At 38.3% G+C, this 26152-nt stretch overlaps 1 protein-coding gene and 1 long non-coding RNA gene across 2 annotated transcripts; both read right to left on the bottom strand.

Annotated features, from left to right (window-relative positions):
• Positions 1-975: 975 nt before the first annotated feature.
• On the bottom strand, positions 976-24187 carry LOC129751157 (uncharacterized). Its single transcript, XM_055746501.1, has 4 exons — positions 24103-24187; positions 23603-23804; positions 1994-5954; positions 976-1926 (listed from the first exon to the last, which is right to left on the bottom strand). The coding sequence occupies exons 1-4, from the start codon at positions 24148-24150 to the stop codon at positions 1332-1334; spliced, it is 4806 nt and encodes a 1601-aa protein (XP_055602476.1). The 5' UTR covers positions 24151-24187; the 3' UTR covers positions 976-1331.
• LOC129751160 (uncharacterized) lies at positions 15937-17169 on the bottom strand. The gene is made up of 3 exons (XR_008738624.1): positions 16932-17169; positions 16374-16861; positions 15937-16308 (listed from the first exon to the last, which is right to left on the bottom strand). It is a non-coding gene; the product is annotated as an uncharacterized LOC129751160 (long non-coding RNA).
• Positions 24188-26152: the final 1965 nt, after the last annotated feature.

Raw genomic sequence — 26152 nt, 5'->3', positions numbered from 1 at the left:
CCGCCCGAATTAAAAAAAACTATTTTCGAGTTATTCCATACGTAGGTGTGCGTGAGAACGAGCGCAATGTATACATGAAGCTGTCATGTTGTTTTCCCTTCTGGATTTTCTTCACTCGATTCTTCAAATCCGGATTGCCTTTTTTCGTGTCCGGATTGCACTGGACAGCATATAGTAGGTACGATTTTGCTTGGCTGAGAGGTTCAAAATCGCGACAATAATAATTTTTCCGTTCATTATTTCAACTGTTTTACCACAAACAGCTGTTTATTGTTTTGACAACAACATTGAGAGTATTGGTGAACTTCTCCCAAAACTGACTTTCTTCTCAGGGCGACTCCGTCCGTTTTTCTAGCGCAACTAGTTTGCCTCTAGAGCAATAAATGAGCACGATGACAGCGATTAGAGCGAACCTAGGTTGCAACTGGTTAGCCACCAGGTGAAAAAAAAACTCGTTATAAGTCAATGAGTATGCCGTGAAGAGCATAAGCACGAGTATGATTTCTCATCTTTAAAATATAATTTAACCGCATTTCGGGGTGGGACCCAAGGTTAGAGGACCCATGTGGAGCTAAGGAAGTAGGGGGTACACGTGGAGTATTGAGTGGTCATAATCTACCCATGAAACCAGAATCGCCGTGCCTCGGACTGTAAATCATAAAAAGAAGTTCCCTCACGGGTAATTGAATGACAAAACAAGATGATTCTAAGGGTGCTCAAATTAAACTGGAAAATTGTAATGATTTCTTTGTTTGACGTTATTGTAGTAAAAGCAACTTACCTAAAGATTTGTGCTGTTGGGTCTTCTTCCAGAGCAGATACCAGCTTTCTCCAACTGTTGACACCAGGAATAAACTAGGATGTCTCACCGTATTTTCATTTTTTGTAGGTTTCACCAGCTGAATCTACAAAGGTAGCATCCACCAGACATTAAAAACACCGCCAGGATCGGCTTCTGTTGGTAATACTTTTAAAAGTTTTTTTTATTTCGTAGAATCATACATGTATGTGTGTGTGAGTGATACGCCGAAAGCAGGCATCATCTGTTTCTACAGCAAATTTTTCTTCGATAGCAGTCTTCGAGTTTTTTTTTTTGTTAAAGATTCCAATAAATTAAAAATTCAATTTAAAATAAATAATTTTCTAATATGCGATAGAATCGTCGATAAACGCTTACATTACACGGTAGAGACAATTAAATACTAACGAATATTTCTAAAGTTCCTATCTACAAAAGATCACTTACTGCCACACAAACCCTTTCATACGAACAAAGCTGTGAGAGTTCAAGCGTATTAGAGGCACTGGGAAGCCCTGATACACTGGGGCCTTCATCTGGGTGGAGGCCGGAGACTTGTGTCTAGATTACTCTTAGCTTTGGTAACGGCCACAGGTTTGCTATTGACGGGAGCTTTTCGGTCCAAGGGACCGTTCTTTTTCTTCATTATCGAGTTCGGATAGTGAGGGTTGAGGAATAATTCAGGGTTGAACTCACGTGTTGGTCGGAGCTGCTGCTGTTGTTGCTGCTGCTGCGGCTGTGGAGACTGCTGAGGATGGTGGTGATGTGGATGTGGGTGCTGGGAACTGACCTGTCTGTTCTGCCTTAGAGGTTCACCCCAGGCTGCGTAGTTCATCGAAGCACTACCGATTGAATCCACATTCACCGGTTTCGGTTTCACGTCTTTCAGACCTTTGGGAATTTTAATTTTGAAATTGTTGCTGTCGAAGTTGACGTTGTACTTGTAGTTGCTAGCCTCGGAAGGCCCATGCTGGAACGATTGCAGATTCGGAGAGAATACCTGCGAAGGGCTGGCCAGCGTTGGCAGGGACATCCAGTTGGAACCCTTCAACTTCAACGTTGGCTCCGGTTGTTTCAGCTGGGGTTGCGTTTCGGCTTGGGCCTGGGCTAGACCGCCAAGCATGTACCTGGGGAATATAAAATTTAAATTGACATTTAAATTTATTAATTTTAAAAAAATTCACGAAATTTCACCTTAACGTGTTGATATCGATGTTATAGGGGTTTGTGATCGGGATACCGTTGATGATCTGAATGGGGGCATCCAGCGCTTCCGGTCCCAGCTTGGAACCTTCCTCCTGGGCACCACCCTTGGACACCGCGAAGTTAATCGAGGCACCCACGTTCGCCGTACCGCCCTTGACCGGAGCGAAGTGATGGGTTCCCTTCAAAGATTGGGCATCCTTCACGTTAGTAAGCGAGTTGATGTCATGGTACGTTTGCTGGTTAAAATGTAATTTAGTTTTTGGTGTCTGTTGCAGCTGCAAGACGGTTGGATTGTTAAAGTTGGAAGCTTTAGCGGGGGGATCATAGCTTGGTCCGTGCAGGTACGATTGTCCAACATCGATGGCAGATAGATCGGGTTTCACAGGGGATTTCGTTCCTTTTACCGTCAAATCGACACTGTGAGCCATCTGTTCTTGAAGGCTTTCGATAGCAGCTTTCAGTGGTTTTCCGGCTGTGTAGGTATTTTTAGGCAGTTTCATGTTGGCTACAGTCTTGTACGTGGAAGAACTTGGCACTGACTTCATGGGTTTGTAATGACTAGGATTGATTGGTAGGCTCACTTTAGTAGGACCCGCGATTTGGAACTTTTGTTTAAGGTTGTTGCCATTGATGAGAGCAGAAATGTCCAACTCCTCGAAATTCTTGGAGGTTTCGTCAGAATCTTGGGAACCGAAAGCTGGTAAGCGGCCTTGATCCTGTAGTTCTTTCATGTATTTGAGTACAGCACTCTGAACCTGACGCATATACTCCTGTTTAGACAGTTCCACCGCATGGCTTGGTTTATGGTCCGGTTCAACGACCCGTACTGAAGTTTCACTTCCAGAACCAAGAGCGTCCTTGTATTTGAACGGTGGATGAGCTACACTAGGACGGAAACTTTGCTTTCCGAAGTTTTTGTTGACATATAGATGTTGGATGTTATCGGGCATATCTTCAATAGTTTCCTCGTGGTGGTAGTTGTAGTGCTCATGAACCGCATCGTCTTCGTCTTCCTTCTCGTTGTAATGGTAGTGGATTTCTTGCTTAACTGGTGGCGGAGTCGGTGCAGCAGTAGTGGTTGTCGGTGGTGTTGGTTTGTGTTTCTTCTTGTCATCTTCAATATGGTAAAGGATAAAGTATTGGTGTTTCTTAGAAGGTTCTGCACTCATGTCCAAATCTCCTAAATGTTCGTGGCCATGTTGCGCTGGTGGTGCCATTTTAAGCATGATTTGACCAGGACGCTTCATGGCAGCAAGGTTATTGATTTCCGGTGGGATGTAGAACGAATTTTTCTTGGACGCCTTACTAGGATCATCCTCCAGAATAACTTCTCCGTTTGCAAAGAAAAAGTCTTCATCATCATCAGCGACTTCTCCCTTCTTGTTGCTAATCTGTGGAAGCCCATCTTTGCCAAATTGCTCTTTGGTAAACTGTTCCTTGTTGAAGTGGTCCGATGGTTCAAAGCCTCCCTCTAGATCGGTATCATCGGCTGATCGGTGGGTATTTCGGTAGATGGTAACCGTTTTGATTGGTTTGATTGGCTTAGCCAGTAGAACATGTTTTCCCTTTTTCTTCTCTCGGAGGATGTATTCGGGGTGTGGACGATGTTTAGTATCTTTTGCAATGGAATCTGGGCTGACTATCCGTGGAGAATCTTTGGTGCTTGTTGAAGAAATTGGATCCCAATTGTATTTCATGGCAAAGTCTTCGGCGAGCTTGGTGGAATAGTTGGTGCTCAAGAACAAGGCATCGTTATTTGTAATCCGGAACTCTGGAGGAATCTTTGATGGGTCATTTCCTAGCTTGATTTCTGTTCCATTAGCAAACACGTAATAGGTGGTATGCTCTGGATTGGTGTAGTATTCCGATTTTGGTTCTTCACTCGGGGATGGTTTGAAGATGATGCTCGTTGAAAGATTTTGCATTGGCTTGGGCGTAATTTCTTTGTAGGACGGGAAAGAGTATTCAGTGGGCGATGGCTTCATGATGATCTTCGTGCTGAGTGTTTTGAAGGTTTCCTCCGAAGGGTTGATGGATCCGTACACCTTGGAAGTTGGTGTGGGGTCACTGAACTTGATAAACGTCTTGGGTGATTCGTTCATGTGTTGGAACTCGAATGGTTCAGCAGTTGATGCGTACTTCGGAGTATAGGTGGTTGGAGGAAATGAGAACAACTTGGGATACTCAGGAGAAGCACTGAATGATTCTTGCGTGGATGAAGGGACATAGTTGGATATCGGGTCCGATGAAGGGAACATGCTGTTGAAACTCATGGAAGGTTCATCGAGTTCAGGCATCTTGGTTGGGATGAACTTAGGGAAGCTGGCGGAAAACGGTTTCGTGAAGCCATGGCTGTTGATTGATATTTCTGGATGTGGGCTTGGTTTTATTTTGTAAGGGTCAACGGTAGGACTCATTGAGTGCAAATTGGAAGAGCCTTGGGTTGGATACGTTGTCACCTTTGCATAGCTGGGAGCTTTCGAAGGTTCTTCGTAATATTTGGGCGGTCGAGTTGGGCCGGCTTTGAAGAAATCATGAGCATCACCGAAATCAACAAATGATTGGCTGGTGGTTTTGAACATCTCGACGTTGTGTAACTTCGATGGTATGTGACGAGAATCTTTGAATTGCTCTGGATTGTATTCGATAGATTTTTCACTGGTGTATTCTATATGATGAGGTTTTTGTAACGGAGTATGACGGAAAGGATCATCTTTGAATATGGGATCCGTTAGCTTAGATTTGTCACCGGTTATTGTTTTGATGTGTTGGTATGGCTGGTAGGGTTCTGGAGTAGTAGTTGTATATTTTGGGGCTTTGTATTTGATAGCTTCTTCGGGTGGATAACTTTTAGGAGGCTGGTAATGGTACGTTTCAATCGATGGACTGGGTTGAGACTCATAAATAAACGATCCTTTGTTCGGTTCATGAGGTTTTGGATGTTGGTGCCTGCCATAAGGTTCTAACGTTGATTCGGGCTTCGTTTCATGTGACTTCGGGTGATAATGCTTGTGGAATGACTCTGGAGTTGGCTGACGATCGAAGGGATGAGGACGTTCAACAGTATGCCGAATCTTTTCCGGATAATTTTCGTTTTGCTCAGCCTTTGGTCGATCATGGTGCATTTTTATATGCTTCGGTCTGTGACGAGTTTCCCCTTGTGGTGAATGTTTCTTGTGTTTCTTTTCGAAGTATTCGTCCACATCTTCGAAATGAACGGCGTGTTTGTGTTTGTTAAACACATCTGTTGGGGCTTTAACTTTGTGAACATTCAACACAGAACTAGACTCGGCGTTATCGTTGACTGGAAGTTGCTGGTATTCCTTAAAACTGCTTCCCGTATCGTGGTGAGTGTTGTAGCTGGAGAAAACTGGATCTACTGGTCCTTTAACCTTTTGAATGTAGAGTGATGATGCGGAGGTATCTTGCTGTTTGATAATGGTGTGTTTCGGTGATTTCGATGCTTCCTTGGGCCCTTCCTTCCGATAGGCACTGGTGGTTTCCGCCTCAGGCAGCTCGATTTCACTGTAAGGTGTAACGGAGTGGCCGGGAAGTCTCGTCGGCTTCGCTTTTATATGCTTCGGCCTGTGAGTAACAGGAGCAATCTGGTGAGCTGCCGCTGCCTGCGGCGGAAGATGGGAGACTTTGGACTGAACAGGTTTGCCATGATGAGCAGGTGCAGCGGACGTGGGTGTTCTGCTTGGTCCGTGATCGTACTTTACGGTTGTATACTCGACGAACGAACTTGCCGGAAGGTTGGCGGAAGATTTTGCGTTATTTCCCTTGATATACTGTTCACGAAGGCGCAGCGCTTGCTGTACGAAGTCCTGCGGTGATTGATCTCGTTCCGGCTCGTGATCGGATTTACGAGCCGTTGCACCTGTCTCATGGATGATGACCTCGTCATCCGGAGAGACATTGATAATGTAGTGGGATGGTCTACCATTTTCTGGTATTCGTGAGATGTTACAGGGAGTTATAAAAGTTAGTATTAAAAATATTACGTTATTACAGGCAATGTTGTTTGCATTGGATATCAGTCACAGACATGTGTGCGAAATATGTTTGATGAGTGTATGAGAAAAATTTTAACCAAAGACAACAATCAAATGCTGAATAATTCTTAATTCCTAACGTGATGATTTTTTTTTGAATTCAAACGTTGATTCCCTTTCTCAGAAGAATTGAAACTTTATTAACACAACCTGCACATTCATTAGTCCGATAAGAACTAATATATTTCGTAATCAGGACCTTGGAAGTTTAAATTTATCACTGGCCATTTGTGAATTGAAATTCGCATATCGCTAAGAAATTCAATATTTTTGCTTGGAATAAAACAATAACTGTTTATGAATGCTTTGCTTAAGTAAAAATTCTATAAATAATATGAAAACTTTTCTCTGAACTAGAATAGCAATTGTTGGAGATATCGCACATATTGGAGTTCTAGGATGCTTCACCCTACGTTCCTTAATTTTCCAAGTCACTCAAAAAAACCCGATTTAATACACTTAACAGTGGATTAGAGCCTTTCTTACAGATTCAGAACATTTTTGTTTTTATAAATAATAAATTGAATGCGGTGTACAATTCTTGTGATTACCCATTTTAAGCCATTATGGTAAGATGTTATGGTAATGTAATGTTAAATGGTTTCATGTTATTAACAACCCAAATCTAAATTCTTTTACAATGTATCATACCGAGTGTTACATCAAATTAAATATTACATGAAATGTTAAGTTCATGTTTTTCTTCCGATTTTAAATCATCTTATTTTACTGCTGACATAAATATATGTTCACGTTGAAAAAATTAGAAATGATGTGTAACAACGGTTGGTTTGGTCGGTGCCACAGAAAAATATCTACAAACTTTTGCGAGCAGAAGTGTTGATTAACTTCAATCGATAGGTTCCGAACTGCGAAACAAACCCATTCATTTCTTCCCCAAATATTGATAAAAGTTACGACGACTTACGGTTGGTTCTGCTTAGATGCTTCGGTTCTCCGGTTGCATACCTTCCAGGCGTTTATTAGGCGCTGGCAGACCTTGTTTGAGTCTCGCCCAATCCCTTCGCCGCACCGTATCATCTCCCCACATCGGGTGGGCTGTTACTTCCGCCGTTGAGTACGACAGATCTATCCAGTCCTCCACACTGCTTTCAGGCATTGACATTGGACACCACAATTCACTTTTAGCACGCGTGATACAGCTGACAACAGCTGCAATACCGCGCACTTCAGCGCGCCCGAAGGACGTTCGATGTTCCTGTCCATTCTGTGGACTATCTCTGGTGTTCCATTCCCTTGTCATCTGTTGGCCAAGCGATTGAGAGGGTATTTCCGCACCGGTGACCCCTTCTCGTACTTCGAACCACCGCATCGATCCTAGGGAAACGAAACTGTCCTCCTGCAGTTTGCTAATCCCACAAACGGGACTTCAAAAAACGTGTTCCACCACCAGTAGATACGAAAAAACCGGCAGTTGTGCCCTCAGCGAATGAAAGGCGGTGGCCGGTGACTTGGAAGGTTTTCGAATGGCTCACTCCTTTAGATCGGCACAAACATGTAAGCACCAGGGTCCTGCTGGCGTTCCGATCTATGGGTGCTCCGGAAGAGGGCGCCGAAACTTGCTTTCCTTGGTAGCGGCGTCTGAATGTGCTTTCAGTCAACAGGGAAGTGGCGAGTTGCCCTCTTGGATATCGGAACCGAAAGTGCACAAGGTGAATCTCGAGAGCTCAAAATAGACCGATCAAAAGAAGGGGTCCTGTCAGAGAAAGAGTTTCCGTTCAGGAATAAATATAAATTTGGTTCCAATAAATACTCACGGTTTCAACCCCTTTTTTGATGTTTTTTCCAATTTCGAACAGCTCGTTGCTGGTGGCCAATCGGTGGAGCACGGCTAGAAAATACCAACTGTTTAATTAGGTTATGCAGGTGAAGCTGCCAACTTAACCAGATTTGTTTCGTTGTTTTTATTTTCCTTTCCGCACGCCAGACTTCGTTTTCTCAAAGTCGATACGATTTTCTATAACTTGGTTTGTTTCGGTGTTCTCTCCTTCTTGCTTCCCAAATAAAATAGCTTTCGCTCTAGCGTGTATTCATGCTTTTGCTTGAAAGAGTGGGCGATTGATATGTTTGCAAATCTCGCGTAACATTTCCAAATGGCAAATCTAGTAGTTGATTCGAAACGAGAAATACGAGAAACCACTTTTTGCTCATGAAATTCAACCAAAGTGATGTTGTTTCGAAAACTGTTTTTGTCAAAAATCGACTTTAAAATTTTAAATATTACCATAGGGGGGAAATTTGGATAATCGAAATTTTAGTTTTGATGCTAAATGACTAAAATGCATTTGGATTTCAATTCATGCATTTTTATATAAATTCGGGATTGATGATGATTTTTGAATTTTGACTGTGACTCTGAATTATGCGTCTGCATCTAATGGTAATTCTGAATTTTGTATCCCGATTCTAAATTGTAAATATGAATTAAATTCTTTAACAGAGTAAGAAGCAAACAGTTGCAGGAACCAAGTTCGATTTTATTCTGAATCTAGATTCTGAACATGAATTCTAAATCTGAATCCTGAATCTGTTATCTGAATTTAAATTTTGAACCTGAATCTTTGTTCCTGATTACAAACCCTCTTATCATACTGCCGATAAAAAATTATGTTCACGCAGAAAAAAATTCGAAAGGTTATATAAACAAAACGGTTTTGAATTTCCAATTCTATGATGTATGAAATCTACACAGAAATTTTTAAAGTATATGTAAATATAAAACAGTTTATAAAAACATACGATTTCAACGACTAATGGAAATGTTACTTTGAATTGAAATTGCGCTTTTAGAAAGTTGTTTTTGTTGTAATAATGTTAGAGAATAATTCTCTCATGATATGATATCAAACTCCCGCCACACACTGGTCGTCCAGCATTTCATCAGAGATGTAGTCGTTTCTTTACTGCCAGCAGACAGCCTAGCCACGCCAAATCGTGACGCGGCATCCTGAACTTTCATTAACCTGAGGATCCCTGGCAACGTGATCACCCATCAATCGTCTTCACGGCACCATTGAGCATTCACCAGAACTTCATTCAGTTACAATATTCTAATTCTTTCTAATTTTGCCTCCGTTAGGAGTTATTAGCAAGCCACAACAACACAGTCAGACACACCTGTTCTGACTGCGCAGTCGTCAGCCGCACCAAAAATGAGCCTCAACTGTAACTACCATTGCCACCAGCCACCCGAAGCCTAGTAAATATTGACCAGGGAAAGGGGTAGCAGTGGCAATTTACGGCCATACAGCGGACCAGGGGCAAACGAGCATCATTCACCCCGACGAGACATGAGATTTACAGATGTACAGACAATATGACAACATGTTGCATAAGTGATAGCTGTACAGTGTCAGTTTACTGCCCGCAACTTTGCCGACATACGCGAGTATGTGATATCTGTCCGAAACATTATAAATCCGGACTGAAAAGCTTGATTTGGACTTGCGGGACGTACAAAGTAGCCTCTTTATTCTCGCGAGCTTAAAGCTCCGTTCGTCGAAACCCGTTATAGGTCGGGCAACTGATATTGACACAAAATTAAAACAAGTGATCTTTTGAAATTATCAACGGATTCGATTAGATTACACAATTTAAAAATCATTTGAATCTGTTTCTGCAGCTACAACATGAAAAGATAGGAATCAAATATATAATTCTAAAAACAGAAAATGTAATTTGAAACCCGTTCATTTTAATATAAAATCATAAAATCTCATGAATTAGCCCCATGATATTATAATATGTAGAGGTAAATTCTAAATTCAAATTAAGGCGCTTGGGATCAGAGGGGTACAAGTGCCTAAATGAAAGTTTCGAGAAAACGCGCTTCAAAGTTGTGAAGTTGCTCGAGTTTTCATATATTTTTCGAATTCGAGCAGTTTTAATTCAATCAAACAAGTGTTAAAAAAATTATAAAAAATCTGAGTTTTGCACCGGATGGACATTGCAACATAAGGAATCGTTAGGTATACTCAACTCAAAACTGATTTTTTTGGCACTTGCACCCCTCTGATCCTGAGGGCCTCAATTATTCTATTTGTTATCAGAAATATGTACAATTTGAATCCTAAACCAGAACTTGAATTCACAACTGTGAATTACAATTCCAAAAACAGATTTGAATCTGATATTATTATATTAATATTATTTTGAACTGAATGATGATTTTTTTAAATTGAACTGTGATTCTGAATTGTGAGTCTGCATTCAAATTTGAATTCTATTTAGATGCTGGTTTTTGAATCCAAATTATGAATTATAAAATGTAAATTGAATTTGTATTCTGCGTATGGATTTGAATTCGTTTCACAATGTTAAATTAAGCGAACAATTGGAGAAATCAAAATTCGAATGGTAATCGAATGTATTGGTATGAGTAATTGAAACTAAATATGTTTACTTGAAATTACTCGTTGCTTGGTGATTAGTGTCAACATACTCAAAAACGTTTTTGAACAAATAAATTTACCATGAAACACTGCAAATGATTTACTAGGACCATTAACTGACTAGCAGGAGGTATGGCACTGCTTGAATGAGCGCGCAAACGGTTTGAGTAAAATCGTCCAGATCGAAATATTTTGTGCAAACCACCCTCTGCGGCATGGTGTATGGTGCTGTTTGTACAAAGCTCAGGCCATTTACTCAGCCCCAGCCGTATATTGTATATTTTCAAAATCAATTAGAAACATGAATTTTTTATTAAAGATTACAGTATAAAAAAGGTCCCAAACCATATGTTTCAAATAATTAAACGATTTCTCTTTGGAGTGAAGACAGCGAGAATAGAGTATCAATGATTTTAACAGAGTACAAAAATCGATCAAATATATTTTCAAATCGATTAAGAACATGAATATAAAATTAAAGATTACAGTATAAAAAAGGTCTCCAACCATGTGTTTCAAATAATTTTACGTTTGCTCTGGGAACAAACGTTGGAGTGAAGACAGCGAGAATAGAGTATCAATAATTCTAGCATAGAGTCCAATGATCAGTAAAATATATTTTAAAAATCAATTAGGAACATGAGTATAAAATTAAAGATTACAATATAAAAACATCAATTAATTAACTCAAGAATAGATAGTTCGAGCTCATCATTTGACCAGTGGTATCTTTTGTCCAAAAATGTCATTGTAATTTCATGGTATGACTGGGAGTCAAGTGCAGCTTGATCTGGTTCTGTTGAAGGTTAAGTGTATAGCAGAACTGGGTTTGTTACACTTGTCATCACGGAATGGCGCAGTTCGAAGAGTTGTTACAGCCGAGTCCTTCGAGCGCAGAATTGAGCATTCCTTTTCGATTCAGGAATAGCAGGGGGAACCTTGGTTTATCATGCCTCCTTGTGATCCAGTGCTGCACGGAATGATGTTGTAAACTTGGAGGGTTGAGTGCTTGGGAATTTACTACAGGGACCGTTAAGTTTTTTTGTTGGATTGGGGCATGCCAATATGTGGATACTGAACGAACCGACAGTGGTTGCGTATTGGAAAAACATTGTGGTGCAGCTGAGTTCAGTTTCCTGGTCATACTTCGCACAGGTGCGGTGCAGCCGCCTTGTGGTTGTTTGGCGTACAGATGAACAGAGGTCTGCTGATTTTGTGGAGAAACTGGACATACTCCGCGCTGTGTGTGACATGCCTGAGGTGCTGTGTGAGCGAGGAGCGGCAGTCCAGTGTGATGCACGGTTGATTGTTATTGCGCCCACAAGGGGAAGGACCACTGGATCGTTAACGGCAGAAGTTGCTGAGCTGCTGGAACCATAGATCGGTGAGTGCTTTGCAGGGCTCGTTGGGGGCCTTCTGATTGATCGTTGTCCCAAAAGTTTCAAGTATCTTGTCGGCATTCAGTTCAGTTGTTCCTGTGGCTCTCCCGGTTGCTGGTTGTTGTGGCAAACGCGGACAATTTTGACGAAAGATGAATCTGTTTAGTGATGCAGGACTTTGATGTTTTCTTCAAAACGTAAACACGTTACATGCGTTACTCTCGAATATGCACGCTCAGCCAAGTGAACATTAAAAATAAACAAATTAATGCTAAACGTTACTCTCGAATATGCACGATCAAAAAAAGTTAACAATGAACGAGTAACACGATTGGCAGTATAAAATTTTTTGGCAACAACGCAAATTTGTGAGCACGCAAATAAAAAAAGCAAAGAGCTTATTTCTGTGGCTAGAAAAGTATCGTCAAAAGCCAAGTAAAAACTAAAACCTATTAAGCAGTTGGCAGAATATACAAAACAGCCCAATGCAGATTACCAAACGGGGACGACTGATTTGAATCCGGTAGAAAAATGTTGGTAGGCTATTTCATCCACAACCAGCACCATGTATGATAATTATTTTTTCAGCAAGAATTTCTTAAGTTTTTGATACTACTAAAGTTTGAATATTGTACCGGAAAGAAATCCCAGCATGACAGGTGGGAGCCAAACCTGAAGTGACTTTCCAGATGTACTTGCAAGTCACAGAGGTTCATTTTTTCTCTGAGCGACAAAATGACAGACGACGATGTTAACAGACGACCATGGTAGAGGCGGAATACCTGGGTGCGTTAGAATTCGAAACACTTTTACCATAACAGTTAGCGGTAAGAAGTTTGAAACTTTTTTGCTTGAAATTAGTCGAAAAACATTTGATACCCCTTTTCCAGACGATCTCCAACCAAAGATGTCGAAGACTTTAGGAAAACGGAAGCAAATGAACGGATGTCGGATACGATCATCGAGCAGGAAGGCCTTTAAAATGAAGTGACCAGTAGCAGTAGCCCGATTGAGGGGGCTAACAAGTTGGCTAACAGCAGACGCAAAATGTCCGATAATGAAGAAATTAAGACCTCCTTCAAGCTGGTCGTTGTGGTCAGATAGATCTGAATAACGCAGTTTGAAATGTGGATCAATCTGTTGGTCTTTCTGGTATTCACTATCATACTGACGTTCAAGGCATATATATCATTACCCATCATATCATTACAAACTCGTTATAACCACAATCATTTTCTTATTTTGAACCAAATTTTGATAATTTAATCTTACCCAAATTCTAACAACTACGATTCATTTAAAAATGGGTGTTTGATGAATTAACTTAATTTGATTAACTAAACCGATATGTGAAAATAAAAATAATACTTGTGCAAATCATCCAAACATTTTGTTGTCTTTCATAAGCCAAAATTTGGTTTGTTGTTGGTCAAAATTTGGTTATAATTACAATGCATTTTTGCGCGTGAAACAAAGCTTGAATATCTCAAAGGTCTCCAACAATGTGTTAATAATAATTCAACGTTTGCTTTGTGTAACCTCTAAAGAGCCATCGTTCACCAATTCACCCTACATGTGGAACTAGTTGGAAACTTTCAAATAGTCAAAATGACAGAATCAAATATGTTATAGTTCTCATGGAATTACATTTTTATATAATTCAAGACGTTATTTTTACAAATATTGGTGGACTGGCATAAGGTAACCAAGCTTATGCTTTTCAATATGGTGCCACTAACTTAGAAAACTTAAATTTATCTTCTAATAAACTGACTATATAGTTACATGAAATTTATTCTTGAAAGTTTTTATTTAAAAGGTTACAATTATTTTCAAAAATGGCTGTTTTCTGCGGAAAGGTAATAAATTTGATGTAAAATTGATGCAGTGAATTTCACTCTTCCTACCCAATACTATGTTGTGGTGGTATATCTGGCTGGTCTGTACACTTTCTTAATTATTGATCTTTAAAAAAACATACCGACCAAAATCAATCAGAACATGAATATAAATTAAAAGAATACAATATTAAACTTTTTTTTTAAATTTTAACATGAGAATTACCATCATGGTTGAAATTTATACGAGAAAAAATCGTTCAAAAGTAACCATATCAAAACATTTTAGATTATAAATTAAAAAAGCATATAAAATGGTTAATAAAAAATAAGCGTGTGAGAGAAATTGAGATGGTTTGCTTCGTCCGCCCGCACGCGTCCCTTCGTCGTTATCTTCTTCACAGAGCAACCTTTGCTTGCGAATATAGCGTTGAGCGAAACATCGATGGCCAACAATCGCTTTCGTACCATGCGATGTTGGCCAGAAGTACTCATGACTGATTCTTATTAATTCGGGATTGTACCCCTTGGTAAAACCATAGACAAATATAATTATTTGGAGCTTGACTTCAAATGTTTTGAAATGGTTCGGCGTAAAGCTGAACCAGAAACTATATATAAAATAAAATGACTTCCTAAAGGGTTTCTTCCTTCTACAAGGTTATTTTGAAGGTAGCAATTCTGAGTGGGAGTGAAAGGTGTCGTTCCTCACTTGAACGCATCGATTGGGTAAGGTAGTGAGCGCGCCCATCGTGTAAATGACGTCATGTAAAATATGACGTCATATATACGATAATCTTGATTTTAGTGATTGCTGGTTGTGGCTAGCCAGCCAAATTGACACGTTTTTGGAGTGATGATTTGATGATAATTGCTATGAAATTTTTTTTTTCAAACTATTTTGTTTTTTTTTCTTTCTTTTATACATTGAAGAGGGAAAAAAATCAAATTTTTTAAGACAAAAATCATTTTTATTGTACTTCCCAGTTTCGCAAAAACGTGTGGACAATGTTAACAAAAAATCACACCAGCACACACAAATACACTGACATCGTCTGAACTCGTCGAGCTGATTCGATAGGTACCTATAAAGGTATATCTAAGACCCATAATTAAGGATCTCCCAAATCGACCGATAACTATACCTTTCTGTAAGAAAGGCAAAAAAAAGGTCCCCAACCATTCTTTCAAAAAACTCAACGTTTACTCTGGGAACAGTCCAATGACCAGTAAAATATATTTTCAAAATCAATTAGGAACATGAATTTATAATTAAAAATTACAATATAAAATAAAAAAAGGTCCCCAACTATATGTTTCAAAAATTCAACGATTGCTCTGGGTAACCTATTGAGTGAAGACGGCGAGAATAGAGTATCAACGATTCCAATATAGAGTCCAAAGATGGGTTAAATATATTTTCAAAATCAATTAGGAATATGAATTTATAATTAAAGATTACTATATAAAAAAAAAGGTCCCCAACCATATGTTTCAAATAATTCAACGATTGCTCTTGGTAACCAATGGATTGCAGACAGCGAGAATATCAATGATTCTAACATAGAGTCCAATGATGGGTAAAATATATTTTCAAAATCAAAATTAAAGATTACAATATAAAAAAAGAGTCCAAAGATGGGTTAAATATATTTTCAAAATCAATTAGGAATATGAATTTATAATTAAAGATTACTATATAAAAAAAAAGGTCCCCAACCATATGTTTCAAATAATTCAACGATTGCTCTTGGTAACCAATGGATTGCAGACAGCGAGAATATCAATGATTCTAACATAGAGTCCAATGATGGGTAAAATATATTTTCAAAATCAAAATTAAAGATTACAATATAAAAAAAAGGTCCCCAACCATTCTTTCAAATAACTCAACGTTTACTCTGGGAACAGTCCAATGACCAGTAAAATATATTTTCAAAATCAATTAGGAACATGAATTTATAATTAAAAATTACAATATAAAAAAAGGTCCCCAAACATATGTTTCAAAAATTCAACGATTGCTCTGGGTAACCTATTGAGTGAAGACGGCGAGAATAGAGTATCAACGATTCCAGTATAGAGTCCAAAGATGGGTTAAATATATTTTCAAAATCAATTGAGAACATGAATTTATAATTAATGATTACTATATAAAAATAGGTTCCCAACCATATGTTTCAAATAATTCAACGATTGCTCTTGGTAACCTATGAAGTAAAGACAGCGAGAATAGAGTATCAATGATTCTAACATAGAGTCCAATGATCGGTTAAATATATTTTTAAATTTGTATCTATGTTCATTTTTACAATTTTTAGTTTAGTAAATGAAATGTCGGCCTGGTCTACACGCATAGGTGTAATGGTCAGAATCAATTATCAAGGCGAATATAAAATAACGAATACAATATCAAGAACCGGTTCAACTTCAAAGGCTGATCCTCCGGAGCCACTAAAAGAGAACTGAATGTCGAGAAAATTGGCGCTGTCATGATTATTTTGAATACAGCACGTCACTGGTACGGCCGTTCGCAAGCAGAGCTCATTCCGGAGATTTCAATGTAGATCCGTTGCTATCTGTTCGTTCTTTCATGATTGGATATTACAATTTTTGTCCCTGTAAAAATCAAAATCAAAAATCAAATTAATTTAGAATTAAATTTTCATTTAATTTTTCAATACATTTTTACCACTACGAAAACATGCTTCGAATTTTTGTGTGCTTCCATCAGCTGGAACTTGGCCCGATCGCTGTAGTCGTTCGGGGTCATCACCCGGACTATCTGTACAAATCGAGCTGCGTACATGTACTTTTACTAGTGCTTCTTCGGCAGGCTTTCGTAGCTGAAGATACTGTCCGCTTCGCCCGGGAGTAGATCGAGTGATTCGTCCTTTACTGGTACAGCTTTTCCCCATCATTCGGATGGAACCTAACGAACACAATCCTCTCGCTAGTGGGCCTTGTAATCGATAAATTCTAGCACCACTTCGCCACCGTGTTGTATGTTGCAACCCAGTCTGCATTTCTTGTCCTGTGCCTGTTCGGAAGCCTGCGAGCGATGTTGAATGAAGGTAGATCGAGCCTCTTTCAGGGAGGCTTCACTAGACTGTGCCGGAGAGGCTTGCAGCTGATAATGATTGTTTCTTGGCTGAAAGCGAACAAGATAATCCTACAAATAGAAAAAGGAATGTGTTGTAAACCATGAATGTGAACCATTAATAAATATTTGATGTACTTACGTTCGATTTCGGTGAAGACATCCAGACAGCAGACTAGATTGCCGAAAATGATGTTTTTCATCCAGATGCCTGAAGGATTCGACCCGTCGTATTGTCGTAGAAAGTGTTATTTTTATTTTGTTTGCACTCACGCTCCTTTTTTTAAACTCAAAATTAAGTAGTTTTGGTTCAAAACAGCACTTCGGTGGCAGCCCTCAACTTTGAGTTCAACTGGGCAATAGCAAAACTAAGTTCTGATAGGCATACTCAATACTAAGTTCGGCAGCCTCACTCGAATTTATCCTTTTTTTCGAGGGTAGCTTTTTTTTCAGGGAATTAAAGGATGAAAAAAATTTATTGTACCCAGATGTTGCTGTTCCGGTACATTGCATTGCATCCGGTACAATTACGGAGCGGTGAAAAGTTTTGACACTCCCGGTCAAAGAAAACTTCCGGATGTTACTTCCTACGGGAAGTACACAACATCCGGAAGTTTCCGGACATTCCAAGCCGCTCACCGTATGATAACAATGACGGACAGAATTTTACGCTGACACGGTGAGCATGCATTCCGTTATGAAGTTCCTTCATAGTCTTCCGGTAATTGTTCCGGAACGACAAAATTTTGCGACGTGTTCGTTGGTTTCTGTTCCGGTTCAAACTGAACTCGCTAAGTGTTTTCAGTCCAACAAAGAGAGTTCAATTTTTAGTTCATAAGGTCGAACTCAGCTTTGCTCCCTCGCCGAAGGAAAAAAAAGGATGAATTTTGAATTCGCAGTTCGAATTCCGTTTTAAACCATCACAAGGAGGAAAAAGAGTGCTTAACTTTAAGTTCATAAAATCGAACAATGTTTTGAACATCGGTCGTACTTAATTTTGAGTTAAAATAAAGGAGCGTGCATATATTACACGACACGACTTATGCCTAAGACCACTATGGCCCAACTTGGTTAAAATGTTTTCTCTTCAATGAGCTTCGAAAACGATGTTTTTTCACTCCTCGATAAAATGCGTGCTTCTTCAAAATGGCAACGTGCGTGCTCTTCACTTTGAAAATGGCAACGAATGGAAAAATATCTCAATGTCAACTTTTTTAACCTTTTAATATTTTTTACATGAGAACTACCATCATGATTGCAGTTTTTCCAAAAATTCATTCAAAAGCAACAATATTAAAAAATTAATTAAGTAACCATATAAAATGGTTAATGAAAATGAGCGTGTGAAGAAATTAATATGGTGTGCTTCGTTCTCCCACACGCGCCCCTTCGTCGTTTTGTCCTTCACAGAGCAACCTGAAGTATCAATCACATTCGTACCATGCAGTGTGGGCACGACGTACTCATCAACGACTTCATTAATTTTGGGGTCGTACCCCTTGGTGAAAACCATTTTTATGTTAAATATTTCGGAGCTTCGGTTCCGAAATTTTTTGAAATGGTTCGGTTTCAAACTGAACCATTTAAATGAAAAAATTATATACAACCTTTGGCCGGGAAATTTTGAACTGTCGTCTTTCTCCCACACGGTTTCTGTCACGATGACATCAAACCTGAGTGGGAGCGAAGCCTGTCTGTTCTCCCTTCCACACATCGACAGGTTCATACTTTTAGATAGCAAGCGCGTATCTATGACGTCACGTATAATTTGACGTCATATATACGATAATCTTGATTTTAGTGATTGCTGGTTGTGGCTAGCAAGCCGAATTGACACGTTTTTTGGAGTGATGATTTGATGATAATTACTATGAAAATTTATTTTTCAAACTATTTTGTTTTTTTTTCTTTCTTTTATACATTGAAGAGGGAAAAAAATCAAATTTTTTAAGACAAAAATCATTTTTATTGTACTTCCCAGTTTCGCAAAAACGTAGTGACAAAGTTTATAAAAAAATCACACCAATACATACAAATACACTGACATCGTCTGAACTCGTCGAGCTGATTCGATAGGTACCTATAAAGGTATATCTAAGACCCATAATTAAGGATTTCCCAAATCGACCGATAACTATACCTTTCTGTAAGAAAGGCAAAAAGGTTATGGAGTTGTTTTGGCCTCAAGGTCTCTAACAAAGTTTAAGTTTAATTGGTCAAGAGGCTTCAAGAGGTCGGTTGACCTGTACTTGTTCTAGCAAATCTGCGAAAATACTGTTTCTATCTTATCTATCTTGAACAATTGGAAACCGATTGTTCTAAAAATTTAGTTAAAAATTTCCCTTTTGAAATCTCATTTTAGCACCTTATTACTTTTTTGGTAGCATAGCAACTTGTGATTTACAGAGCATTTAAAGGAGACTTTTATCAAATGGCCTTCAATAACTCAAGTTAAAGCCGAAGCAGTGATTTTTGCAAATTTTATAAAGAGTGGAACGATCAAAAAATGCATTTTGGTCCTCAACGCAAATTGCTACGTCCAAAAAACGTATGCTTGATTCATCCGTTAAACAATTCAGATCAAACTGTAGAAGAAAATTCTCGTGATTTTCAGTCAATCATATTTTAACAAGCAAAACACAAAGTGGTACTATTCTTATTTCGCTCAGTTTACATTATAGAATAATCGTATGAAAGTTAAAAAGACACGGCATTTATCTACCAAAGTTGTATTAAATTTCATTTCTTTCTAAAACGACGAAAACTACACCAATTGGCCGCTATCGCTATCCGACACATTATTCGTACCTATCGGAAGAATTTAAGAGAGCGCAAGATTTTGCTCTCATAGAGTCAGACGTAGTCAGCAATAATATTTTCCAATTCTCTTATTGGTCAATATCACTCAATTCCCAACTGATTTTAAGCCATCTGGATCAGCGATGCCACATTAAAACGGTATTTTCAAGCTCGAAAAAATCGGTATTCGGTATACAATTTCAAAAATCGGTATAAATACCGATTTTTTTCGAAGCTTTAAACAAAGTTTTTGAAAGAATATTCAAAGTTCGCTATTTTTTCAAAAGTTCCATATAAAAAACAGTCAATTATAACTATTAATTCACATTAATTGTTAATTGCTTCTCTTTCTGTGGCATTGCTGATCTGGATGCATAGATGGAGAGAACATGACGATGATTTTCTCACTTGAAGCTCGCGCGAGAGCAAAAATCATTTCAAAATTTACAAACATGGCGGACTTTCTATCATATCCGATCTAAACTGACTTCAGACGACATTTTAAACGATCTTTTTTCTATGCGTTTGGAATTGCGGTTATTTAGATAGTTTTTACAAAATACTTTTGAGAGTAAAATGATATCAGATTTTGGATGTATTAGAGTGACAAAAAAGTGGCATCGTTATGCTCTTAAACAACTTTTTAAAGGGTGGCTGAACTTGTAATAATTAAGGCTTCACTGAAACCAACACTTAGCATGAATGTGGTATCCATATATGAAAAGTGAGACCCAAGTTTTGGCTTCGTATCGCCTTTATTTGGGCAAAATGATGGAAAATTTTACCGTGAAAGTCTGCTCGAGATTTCATTAACATTTTTCTTGATGATACATTTTTCTTGATGATACGTTTTCCAATCTGGGACAGTGCTTGGAACGGCAGGCTTTTAATAAACATATTTATCGAATCCTTTATTTCCTTTAAAACATCATTTTGAAAAATGAAACAGATTTCTGTGATAACTGAAAGACAGATTAACACATTAAACAATAGTAAATCATTTATTAAATCCTTCATGGATTACTAAAAAGTTGGAAAAACTAGCAATGTTAATTTTACTGCCTTATGAGAAAAAGTGAAAAACTGTTCCGAAAATTATAAATTCACAATAAAATAACCGTCATTTAAAAAGTGAAGAATCAACTTACTCCTCAAGTAACAACTTTAGTTTTATTATGGTCGATACAACTTCGTTAGAGCTATAGCATTATTCTTCATAAAAAGCTAAAGCGCATTCTATACTTCACCAGAACTCTAATAAAGCTAAAGTCTGGCTAATTGGCCCTGTTCTAGAAACGTCATCATGTTAGTCAATTACCCAGATTTTAGCTTTATTAGAGTTCTAGTGAAGTATAGAATCTTCAACAGAATCATTATGCTGTAAAATTTTTATCACCAAAGCTTTTATAAAACATGGCATTAAGAAGAATTAATTGAAAATAGGAATGAAAAAATACTTTCAAATACTTGACATTGTGATCCATTAACTTGGCGTTATTTTGTGCCCTTCAATTTTGCAACCATCATGGCGTTAGTTTTCTAACGGATAATTAGCTAAAATTTGACTCTGTTGTGGTATGAGCCTACTTGGTTGAATGATTCAACTGAATCAAAGCAATCGAAAGATTCCTTTTAATTCATTTAATTTTTCATTTACCGTGGTTGAATTAAAAGGAATCTTTCGATTGCTTAAAATTTGACGTTTCTCTCGCAAGCCATAATTAGAACAGTAAATGAGGACAGACTTTTCAAATGAAATAAAAAAGGGATTAGATGTGAAAGTCCAATCCCTTATTTATTTCCAAGATGGAAGCCTCCGCTGAACTTTAAACTGCTGTAAATGGATAAAAATCGTATGAAATCCTCAAAATATGGATATTAGGTGAAAGCAAGGGATAAACTAGAATATGTCGAGCTTCCCTTTCTGCCGTCATCTTGAAATCCAAGATGGTGCCTTCCGCTTAAGTTTGAAATGCTGTTAACCACTGAAAATCTTATGAAACCAGTTCAATATGGATAGTGGATAAAAGGGCTAAACTAGAAGAAGTCGAATTTCGCGACTTCTTGAAATCCAAGATGGCGGCTTCTACTGAATTTCAAAATGTTGTAAATGACTGAAAACCATATGAAACTTTTACAATATTGTCAGTAGGTGAAAGGGCTCGAGAGAAGATGTCGAATTTTGGAATCTTCAAATCCAAAAAGCAGCTTCCGCTTAAGTTTAAAACGCTGTTTATCACTGAAAATCACATTAAACTCCCACATGGTTATTGGGTGAAAGGGCTAAACTAGAAGTCGAATGTCACTTTCTGACGCTATCATGAAATCCAAGATGGCAGCTCCCAATTAACACGTTCGTCGCCACGCTCATTTTGGTAGTTTTGCTAGCCGGGCCCAAAGAAATTTTCAGAGAGAGAAATCAAAGAGGGAGAACTCCCATATTTGAAACGTGTGGCGGAGCTGAGCGGTAAACTCCAGTAAGATAGCGTCACCTGCTTTTTGATGTGACGGGGCCCCCCAGGAAATACACCCGTCTGCCAAATATGGGTGACGTGGCGACGAACGTGTTAACTCTGAAATCCTGTTAACGACTAAAAATCACATGAAACCTCCACAGTATAGGTATTGTGTGAAAGGGCTAAACTAGTAGAAGTCAAATTTCACTATCTGACGACACCCAAGATTGTGACTGATCTTTCAAATGCTGTAAATGATTGAAAATCTCATTAAAATTTCATGCGATTTTTAGTGATTTACAGCATGTTCAAGTTAAGCGGGAACTGCCATCTTTGATTTCAAGATGGCGTCAGAAAGCAAAATTCATCTTCTTCCCGTTTAGCCCTTTCACCCAATACCCATATTGTGGGAGTTTCATACAATTTTCAGAGATTTACGGCATTTTAAAGTGCAGTGGAAGCCGCCATCTTGTTTTTCAAGATAGCGTCGGAATACCAAATTCTACTTCTTCATCCGAAGCTCATATTGTGACGCTTTCATTGGATTTGCTGTGATTTAAAGCATTTTGAACCTAAGCGGAAGCCGCTAATTGCGTTATGCGTGCCAATGAGAGAATTGGCGGAAGCAAAAACAGCCAAAAAGGAGTAACAAACAGGCTAAATCCGTGAAACTCAGGGCTCGGAAACTCTACGACAAACTTCTGACCAAGATAACGGACTGTGTTATCATGGTTGATGAAACCTACATTAAACTCAACTATAAAACTCTGCCTGAACCACAATTTTATACCACATCGAAGGGAAAGGATGTTTCTGCATGCAAGGTTGCTACTCTTAATCAAACAACATAACAATCCTACAATCTTTTGGTCTGACCTCGCTTCCTGCTACGACTCTAAGGATGCATTAAAATGGTATGAAGTCAAAAAGGTCAATTGTTTATTGAAATACATGAACCCATCATACTGTCCAGAGATTCGTCCAATCGAAATTGTTAGGCTTTGATCAAATCAAATCTGAGGAAATACATGAAACAAGTTGACAGTGTTTGAAAAATTCAAGAAAGATTAACCGAAAGTGGTATAAATAGTCGGAGAAAGCACTGTGTAGAAGCTGATGGGAAGTGTGAGGAGATAAGTAAGAGAACTCGCCTACCCTACAAAAACTAATACTGAATTAATTACAGATTAAAAGAAAGCACTGTTTTGCAGTAGTTTGAGCATAAAAGTATTTAAAAAACATTGTTTCTTTTATTTAAGAAACACAGTGTCTTAATAATTTTCAGAACAGTCTTTAATCTCAATTCACTCATTTATGAAAAGCACATAAAAACACTCATACTTTGTTTTCTATGTTACGTGTGTACAATTTAACACTGTTTTTCAATTAGTTCATAAAATAAACAAAGACACTTATTGTCACTTATCGTTCATGTTGATTGCGAATTATGTATAGGTACCCGAAAGAATGCTTTTCCCATTCCCATTCCCATCACGAGATTGCGTGACTGTTTCTTCCGGAGACCACAAAGAACATCCGTCCGTGAAAAAAAACTTACCGGTGGTTTTGGCGAATATCCTATTCGAGGTCCAGGGAGTTATCTCAGAATCAGATGCTATTTGGTCAACATAGTAAACCTGTTCTGTTGGATTTTCCTCATCGTGCCTTTTTCCTTTATGCTGCGGATGCTGATGATGGAGATGTTTGTGGTGGCCACTTTTGCTGTCGCTGCTCTCGGCGGCAATTTCACACACTAAGTACTAGAGGAGAACGCGGGATTTTTTTTTTTATACAGGAGACAGGGAAAGAACAAACGTAAAATCACAATTAGAAATCATCACACAAACACAGTCTAAAAACTTGCACTTGATCATCACTCAACAAAGTCCTTTGATTACAGTCCTTAAAACACTAGTTTTTGTTGTCCCAAATGAAAATCTTCTAGTATTCAGCAGTCTTTAGGATCGATTCTCACAAAACCCATTCAACCCACACAATCACGAAAAAAGGACGCATTCTAAACATTTTCTAGAATAAGGATGACACACACACACTTACAGTAAGGCTTAACAATAGCACGACGCGCTCAGCGACTACGAATTTCATCGTGCGAAAAACCCAGTCGGGCTACCGGATTCAAACGGACTGGTAGGAAGATTGGCCGGGGACGGCTTTTATATATAGACTTATCGAATGGAATCCGTCAAGTGTGGCGCCGTTCGGCTGTCGGATTCGAATCGCAATCGTGGGGCCCTGCGTGTCTAGCCAGGCCGACGATTATGATGGGGCTCCCTTTTCTTATCGTCGAGAAAAGCGTGCCTTTTGGAAGAGCAAACCGAAAAAAATATATTAAAGAAAAACGATAACATTGAACTTGAGCTTAGTTGTGGGCGTTTTTTTTTCTCTTTATCATGCCTTAACGCCGACTCCTCTGGCTAATCAATGAAATCATAAAAATGGGTGCTGATCATCGATGTGAACATGTTTGCACTTCATCCCACATGATGGTTGCTAATCGGAATTATTGCAAAAATTAATAAACAAACTTAGCTCATCAATTGAGAAATTTAAAATCAGAATTAAACAGGGTTATATCTTAATGGAAATTTTTGAGATTCATAACAATTTACGAAAATATTCTTTATAGATGATTCTAGAAAATCTCAGAGTTTCCTGGAAAAAAGTTTTTTTTAAAATTTCTTCGACAATTGGAGTTAACACTTCATTGAATACATATAAGCGCGGCTGATAAAAAAGGTGATTGAAAAAAAAAAAAAACGAAGTACTGATTTACGTTCGGAAAATGCTTGAAAGAGAGCAGTTTTGGTTAGTTTATAAGCGTGCGAATTTTTCAAAAAATATGCCCCCTGCTAAGAATTGATAGTAAGAAAAACCTTGTATGTCCTTTTTCTTTTATTGAGTTTGGCTTAAGTATACTAAATACAGCTTCTGAAGCCAAAAGTGGGCTGTATAAGCTGAATTTGGCAGAAACATCACAAAAATGGTCGGAAAACTTTCCCCATTTACCTTATTTTAATGATGAACTCCTAAAATCGGGTTCGTTGCTTTTTATCGAAGTCTTTTGTCTGTGACTTGCTAGATAATTACACGAACCTTGCATTTGACTAATGATTTCAATATGCGTTTTTCGTAAAGAACATTGTCCACGAGTTCGAGCCCAAGAGTAAACATCGAATACAGTTGTACCGGATTAGTTTTTCAATAACGATCCGCCAACTGTAACGTTGATAAAGTCGCGAATGCCATAAAGATGGTAAAACGACTATAATCGAAACAAAAAAAAGTAAAGAACATGAAAAGCAGATTGCTGAGCTTAAGCTCTTTTGAATATTTAAGATTTGCAATTAGTTGTTCTGAAGCTCAAATTAAAACATACTTCCTACACAGATACGATACACGAAACTTCAAACTAAGTAATAATTTTGACGAACTATAGTTCATAGTTTAATTCATAATTTTAGCGATCTGTTTTGACCAACATCATTTCTCGCGTGAGCTTTCATTACGTCGAATGAAACAGAAACACCGAACCGAGAAAAACGCGTCTGAAATTTGAAGAGTGTATTTCAAATCCTATTTTCATTCCTTCGCCGATAAACCTTAAAAAAATACGCAATATTCATGGAAACTAATTGTGTCAGATATTCCACATTATGAAATTAATTTTTTGCAATTTTTAGAGCTATTTTTTAATCATATAGGAACATACGACATATTCAAACATAAATCGTTCATACGTCTGAACACGTTCGTCGTTTGGAGGGGAAATTTGCTTCATTCGTCTCTTTTCTTTCGTCCTTTGATTCGTTCAACTTGCACTTACGCCCAAATGTTTCTGATGCAAATACTATGGGAAGTTTTCAATTTTCTCGGCGTAGTGGCTGTTTAATAAGTGAAATATCTAGTGTAGCGGTAAATTGGTGAGTAAATGCATAATGAAATGTGTGAATCGGGTGCGCCATTGGTCAAACCAGCTCGCTGCTGCTGATCAGCTTTCTGTTGCCGATCAGCTGGAGGGGAAATTTGTCTCATTCGTCCTTTGATTCGTTCAACTTGCACTTACGCCCAAATGTTTCTGAGGCAATTA

The sequence above is a fragment of the Uranotaenia lowii genome, chromosome 3 (assembly GCF_029784155.1).
Source record: "Uranotaenia lowii strain MFRU-FL chromosome 3, ASM2978415v1, whole genome shotgun sequence".
NCBI lineage: Eukaryota > Metazoa > Arthropoda > Insecta > Diptera > Culicidae > Uranotaenia > Uranotaenia lowii.
Note: the sequence above shows the minus strand (reverse complement) of the source record. Positions and strands in the feature narration are given on the sequence as shown.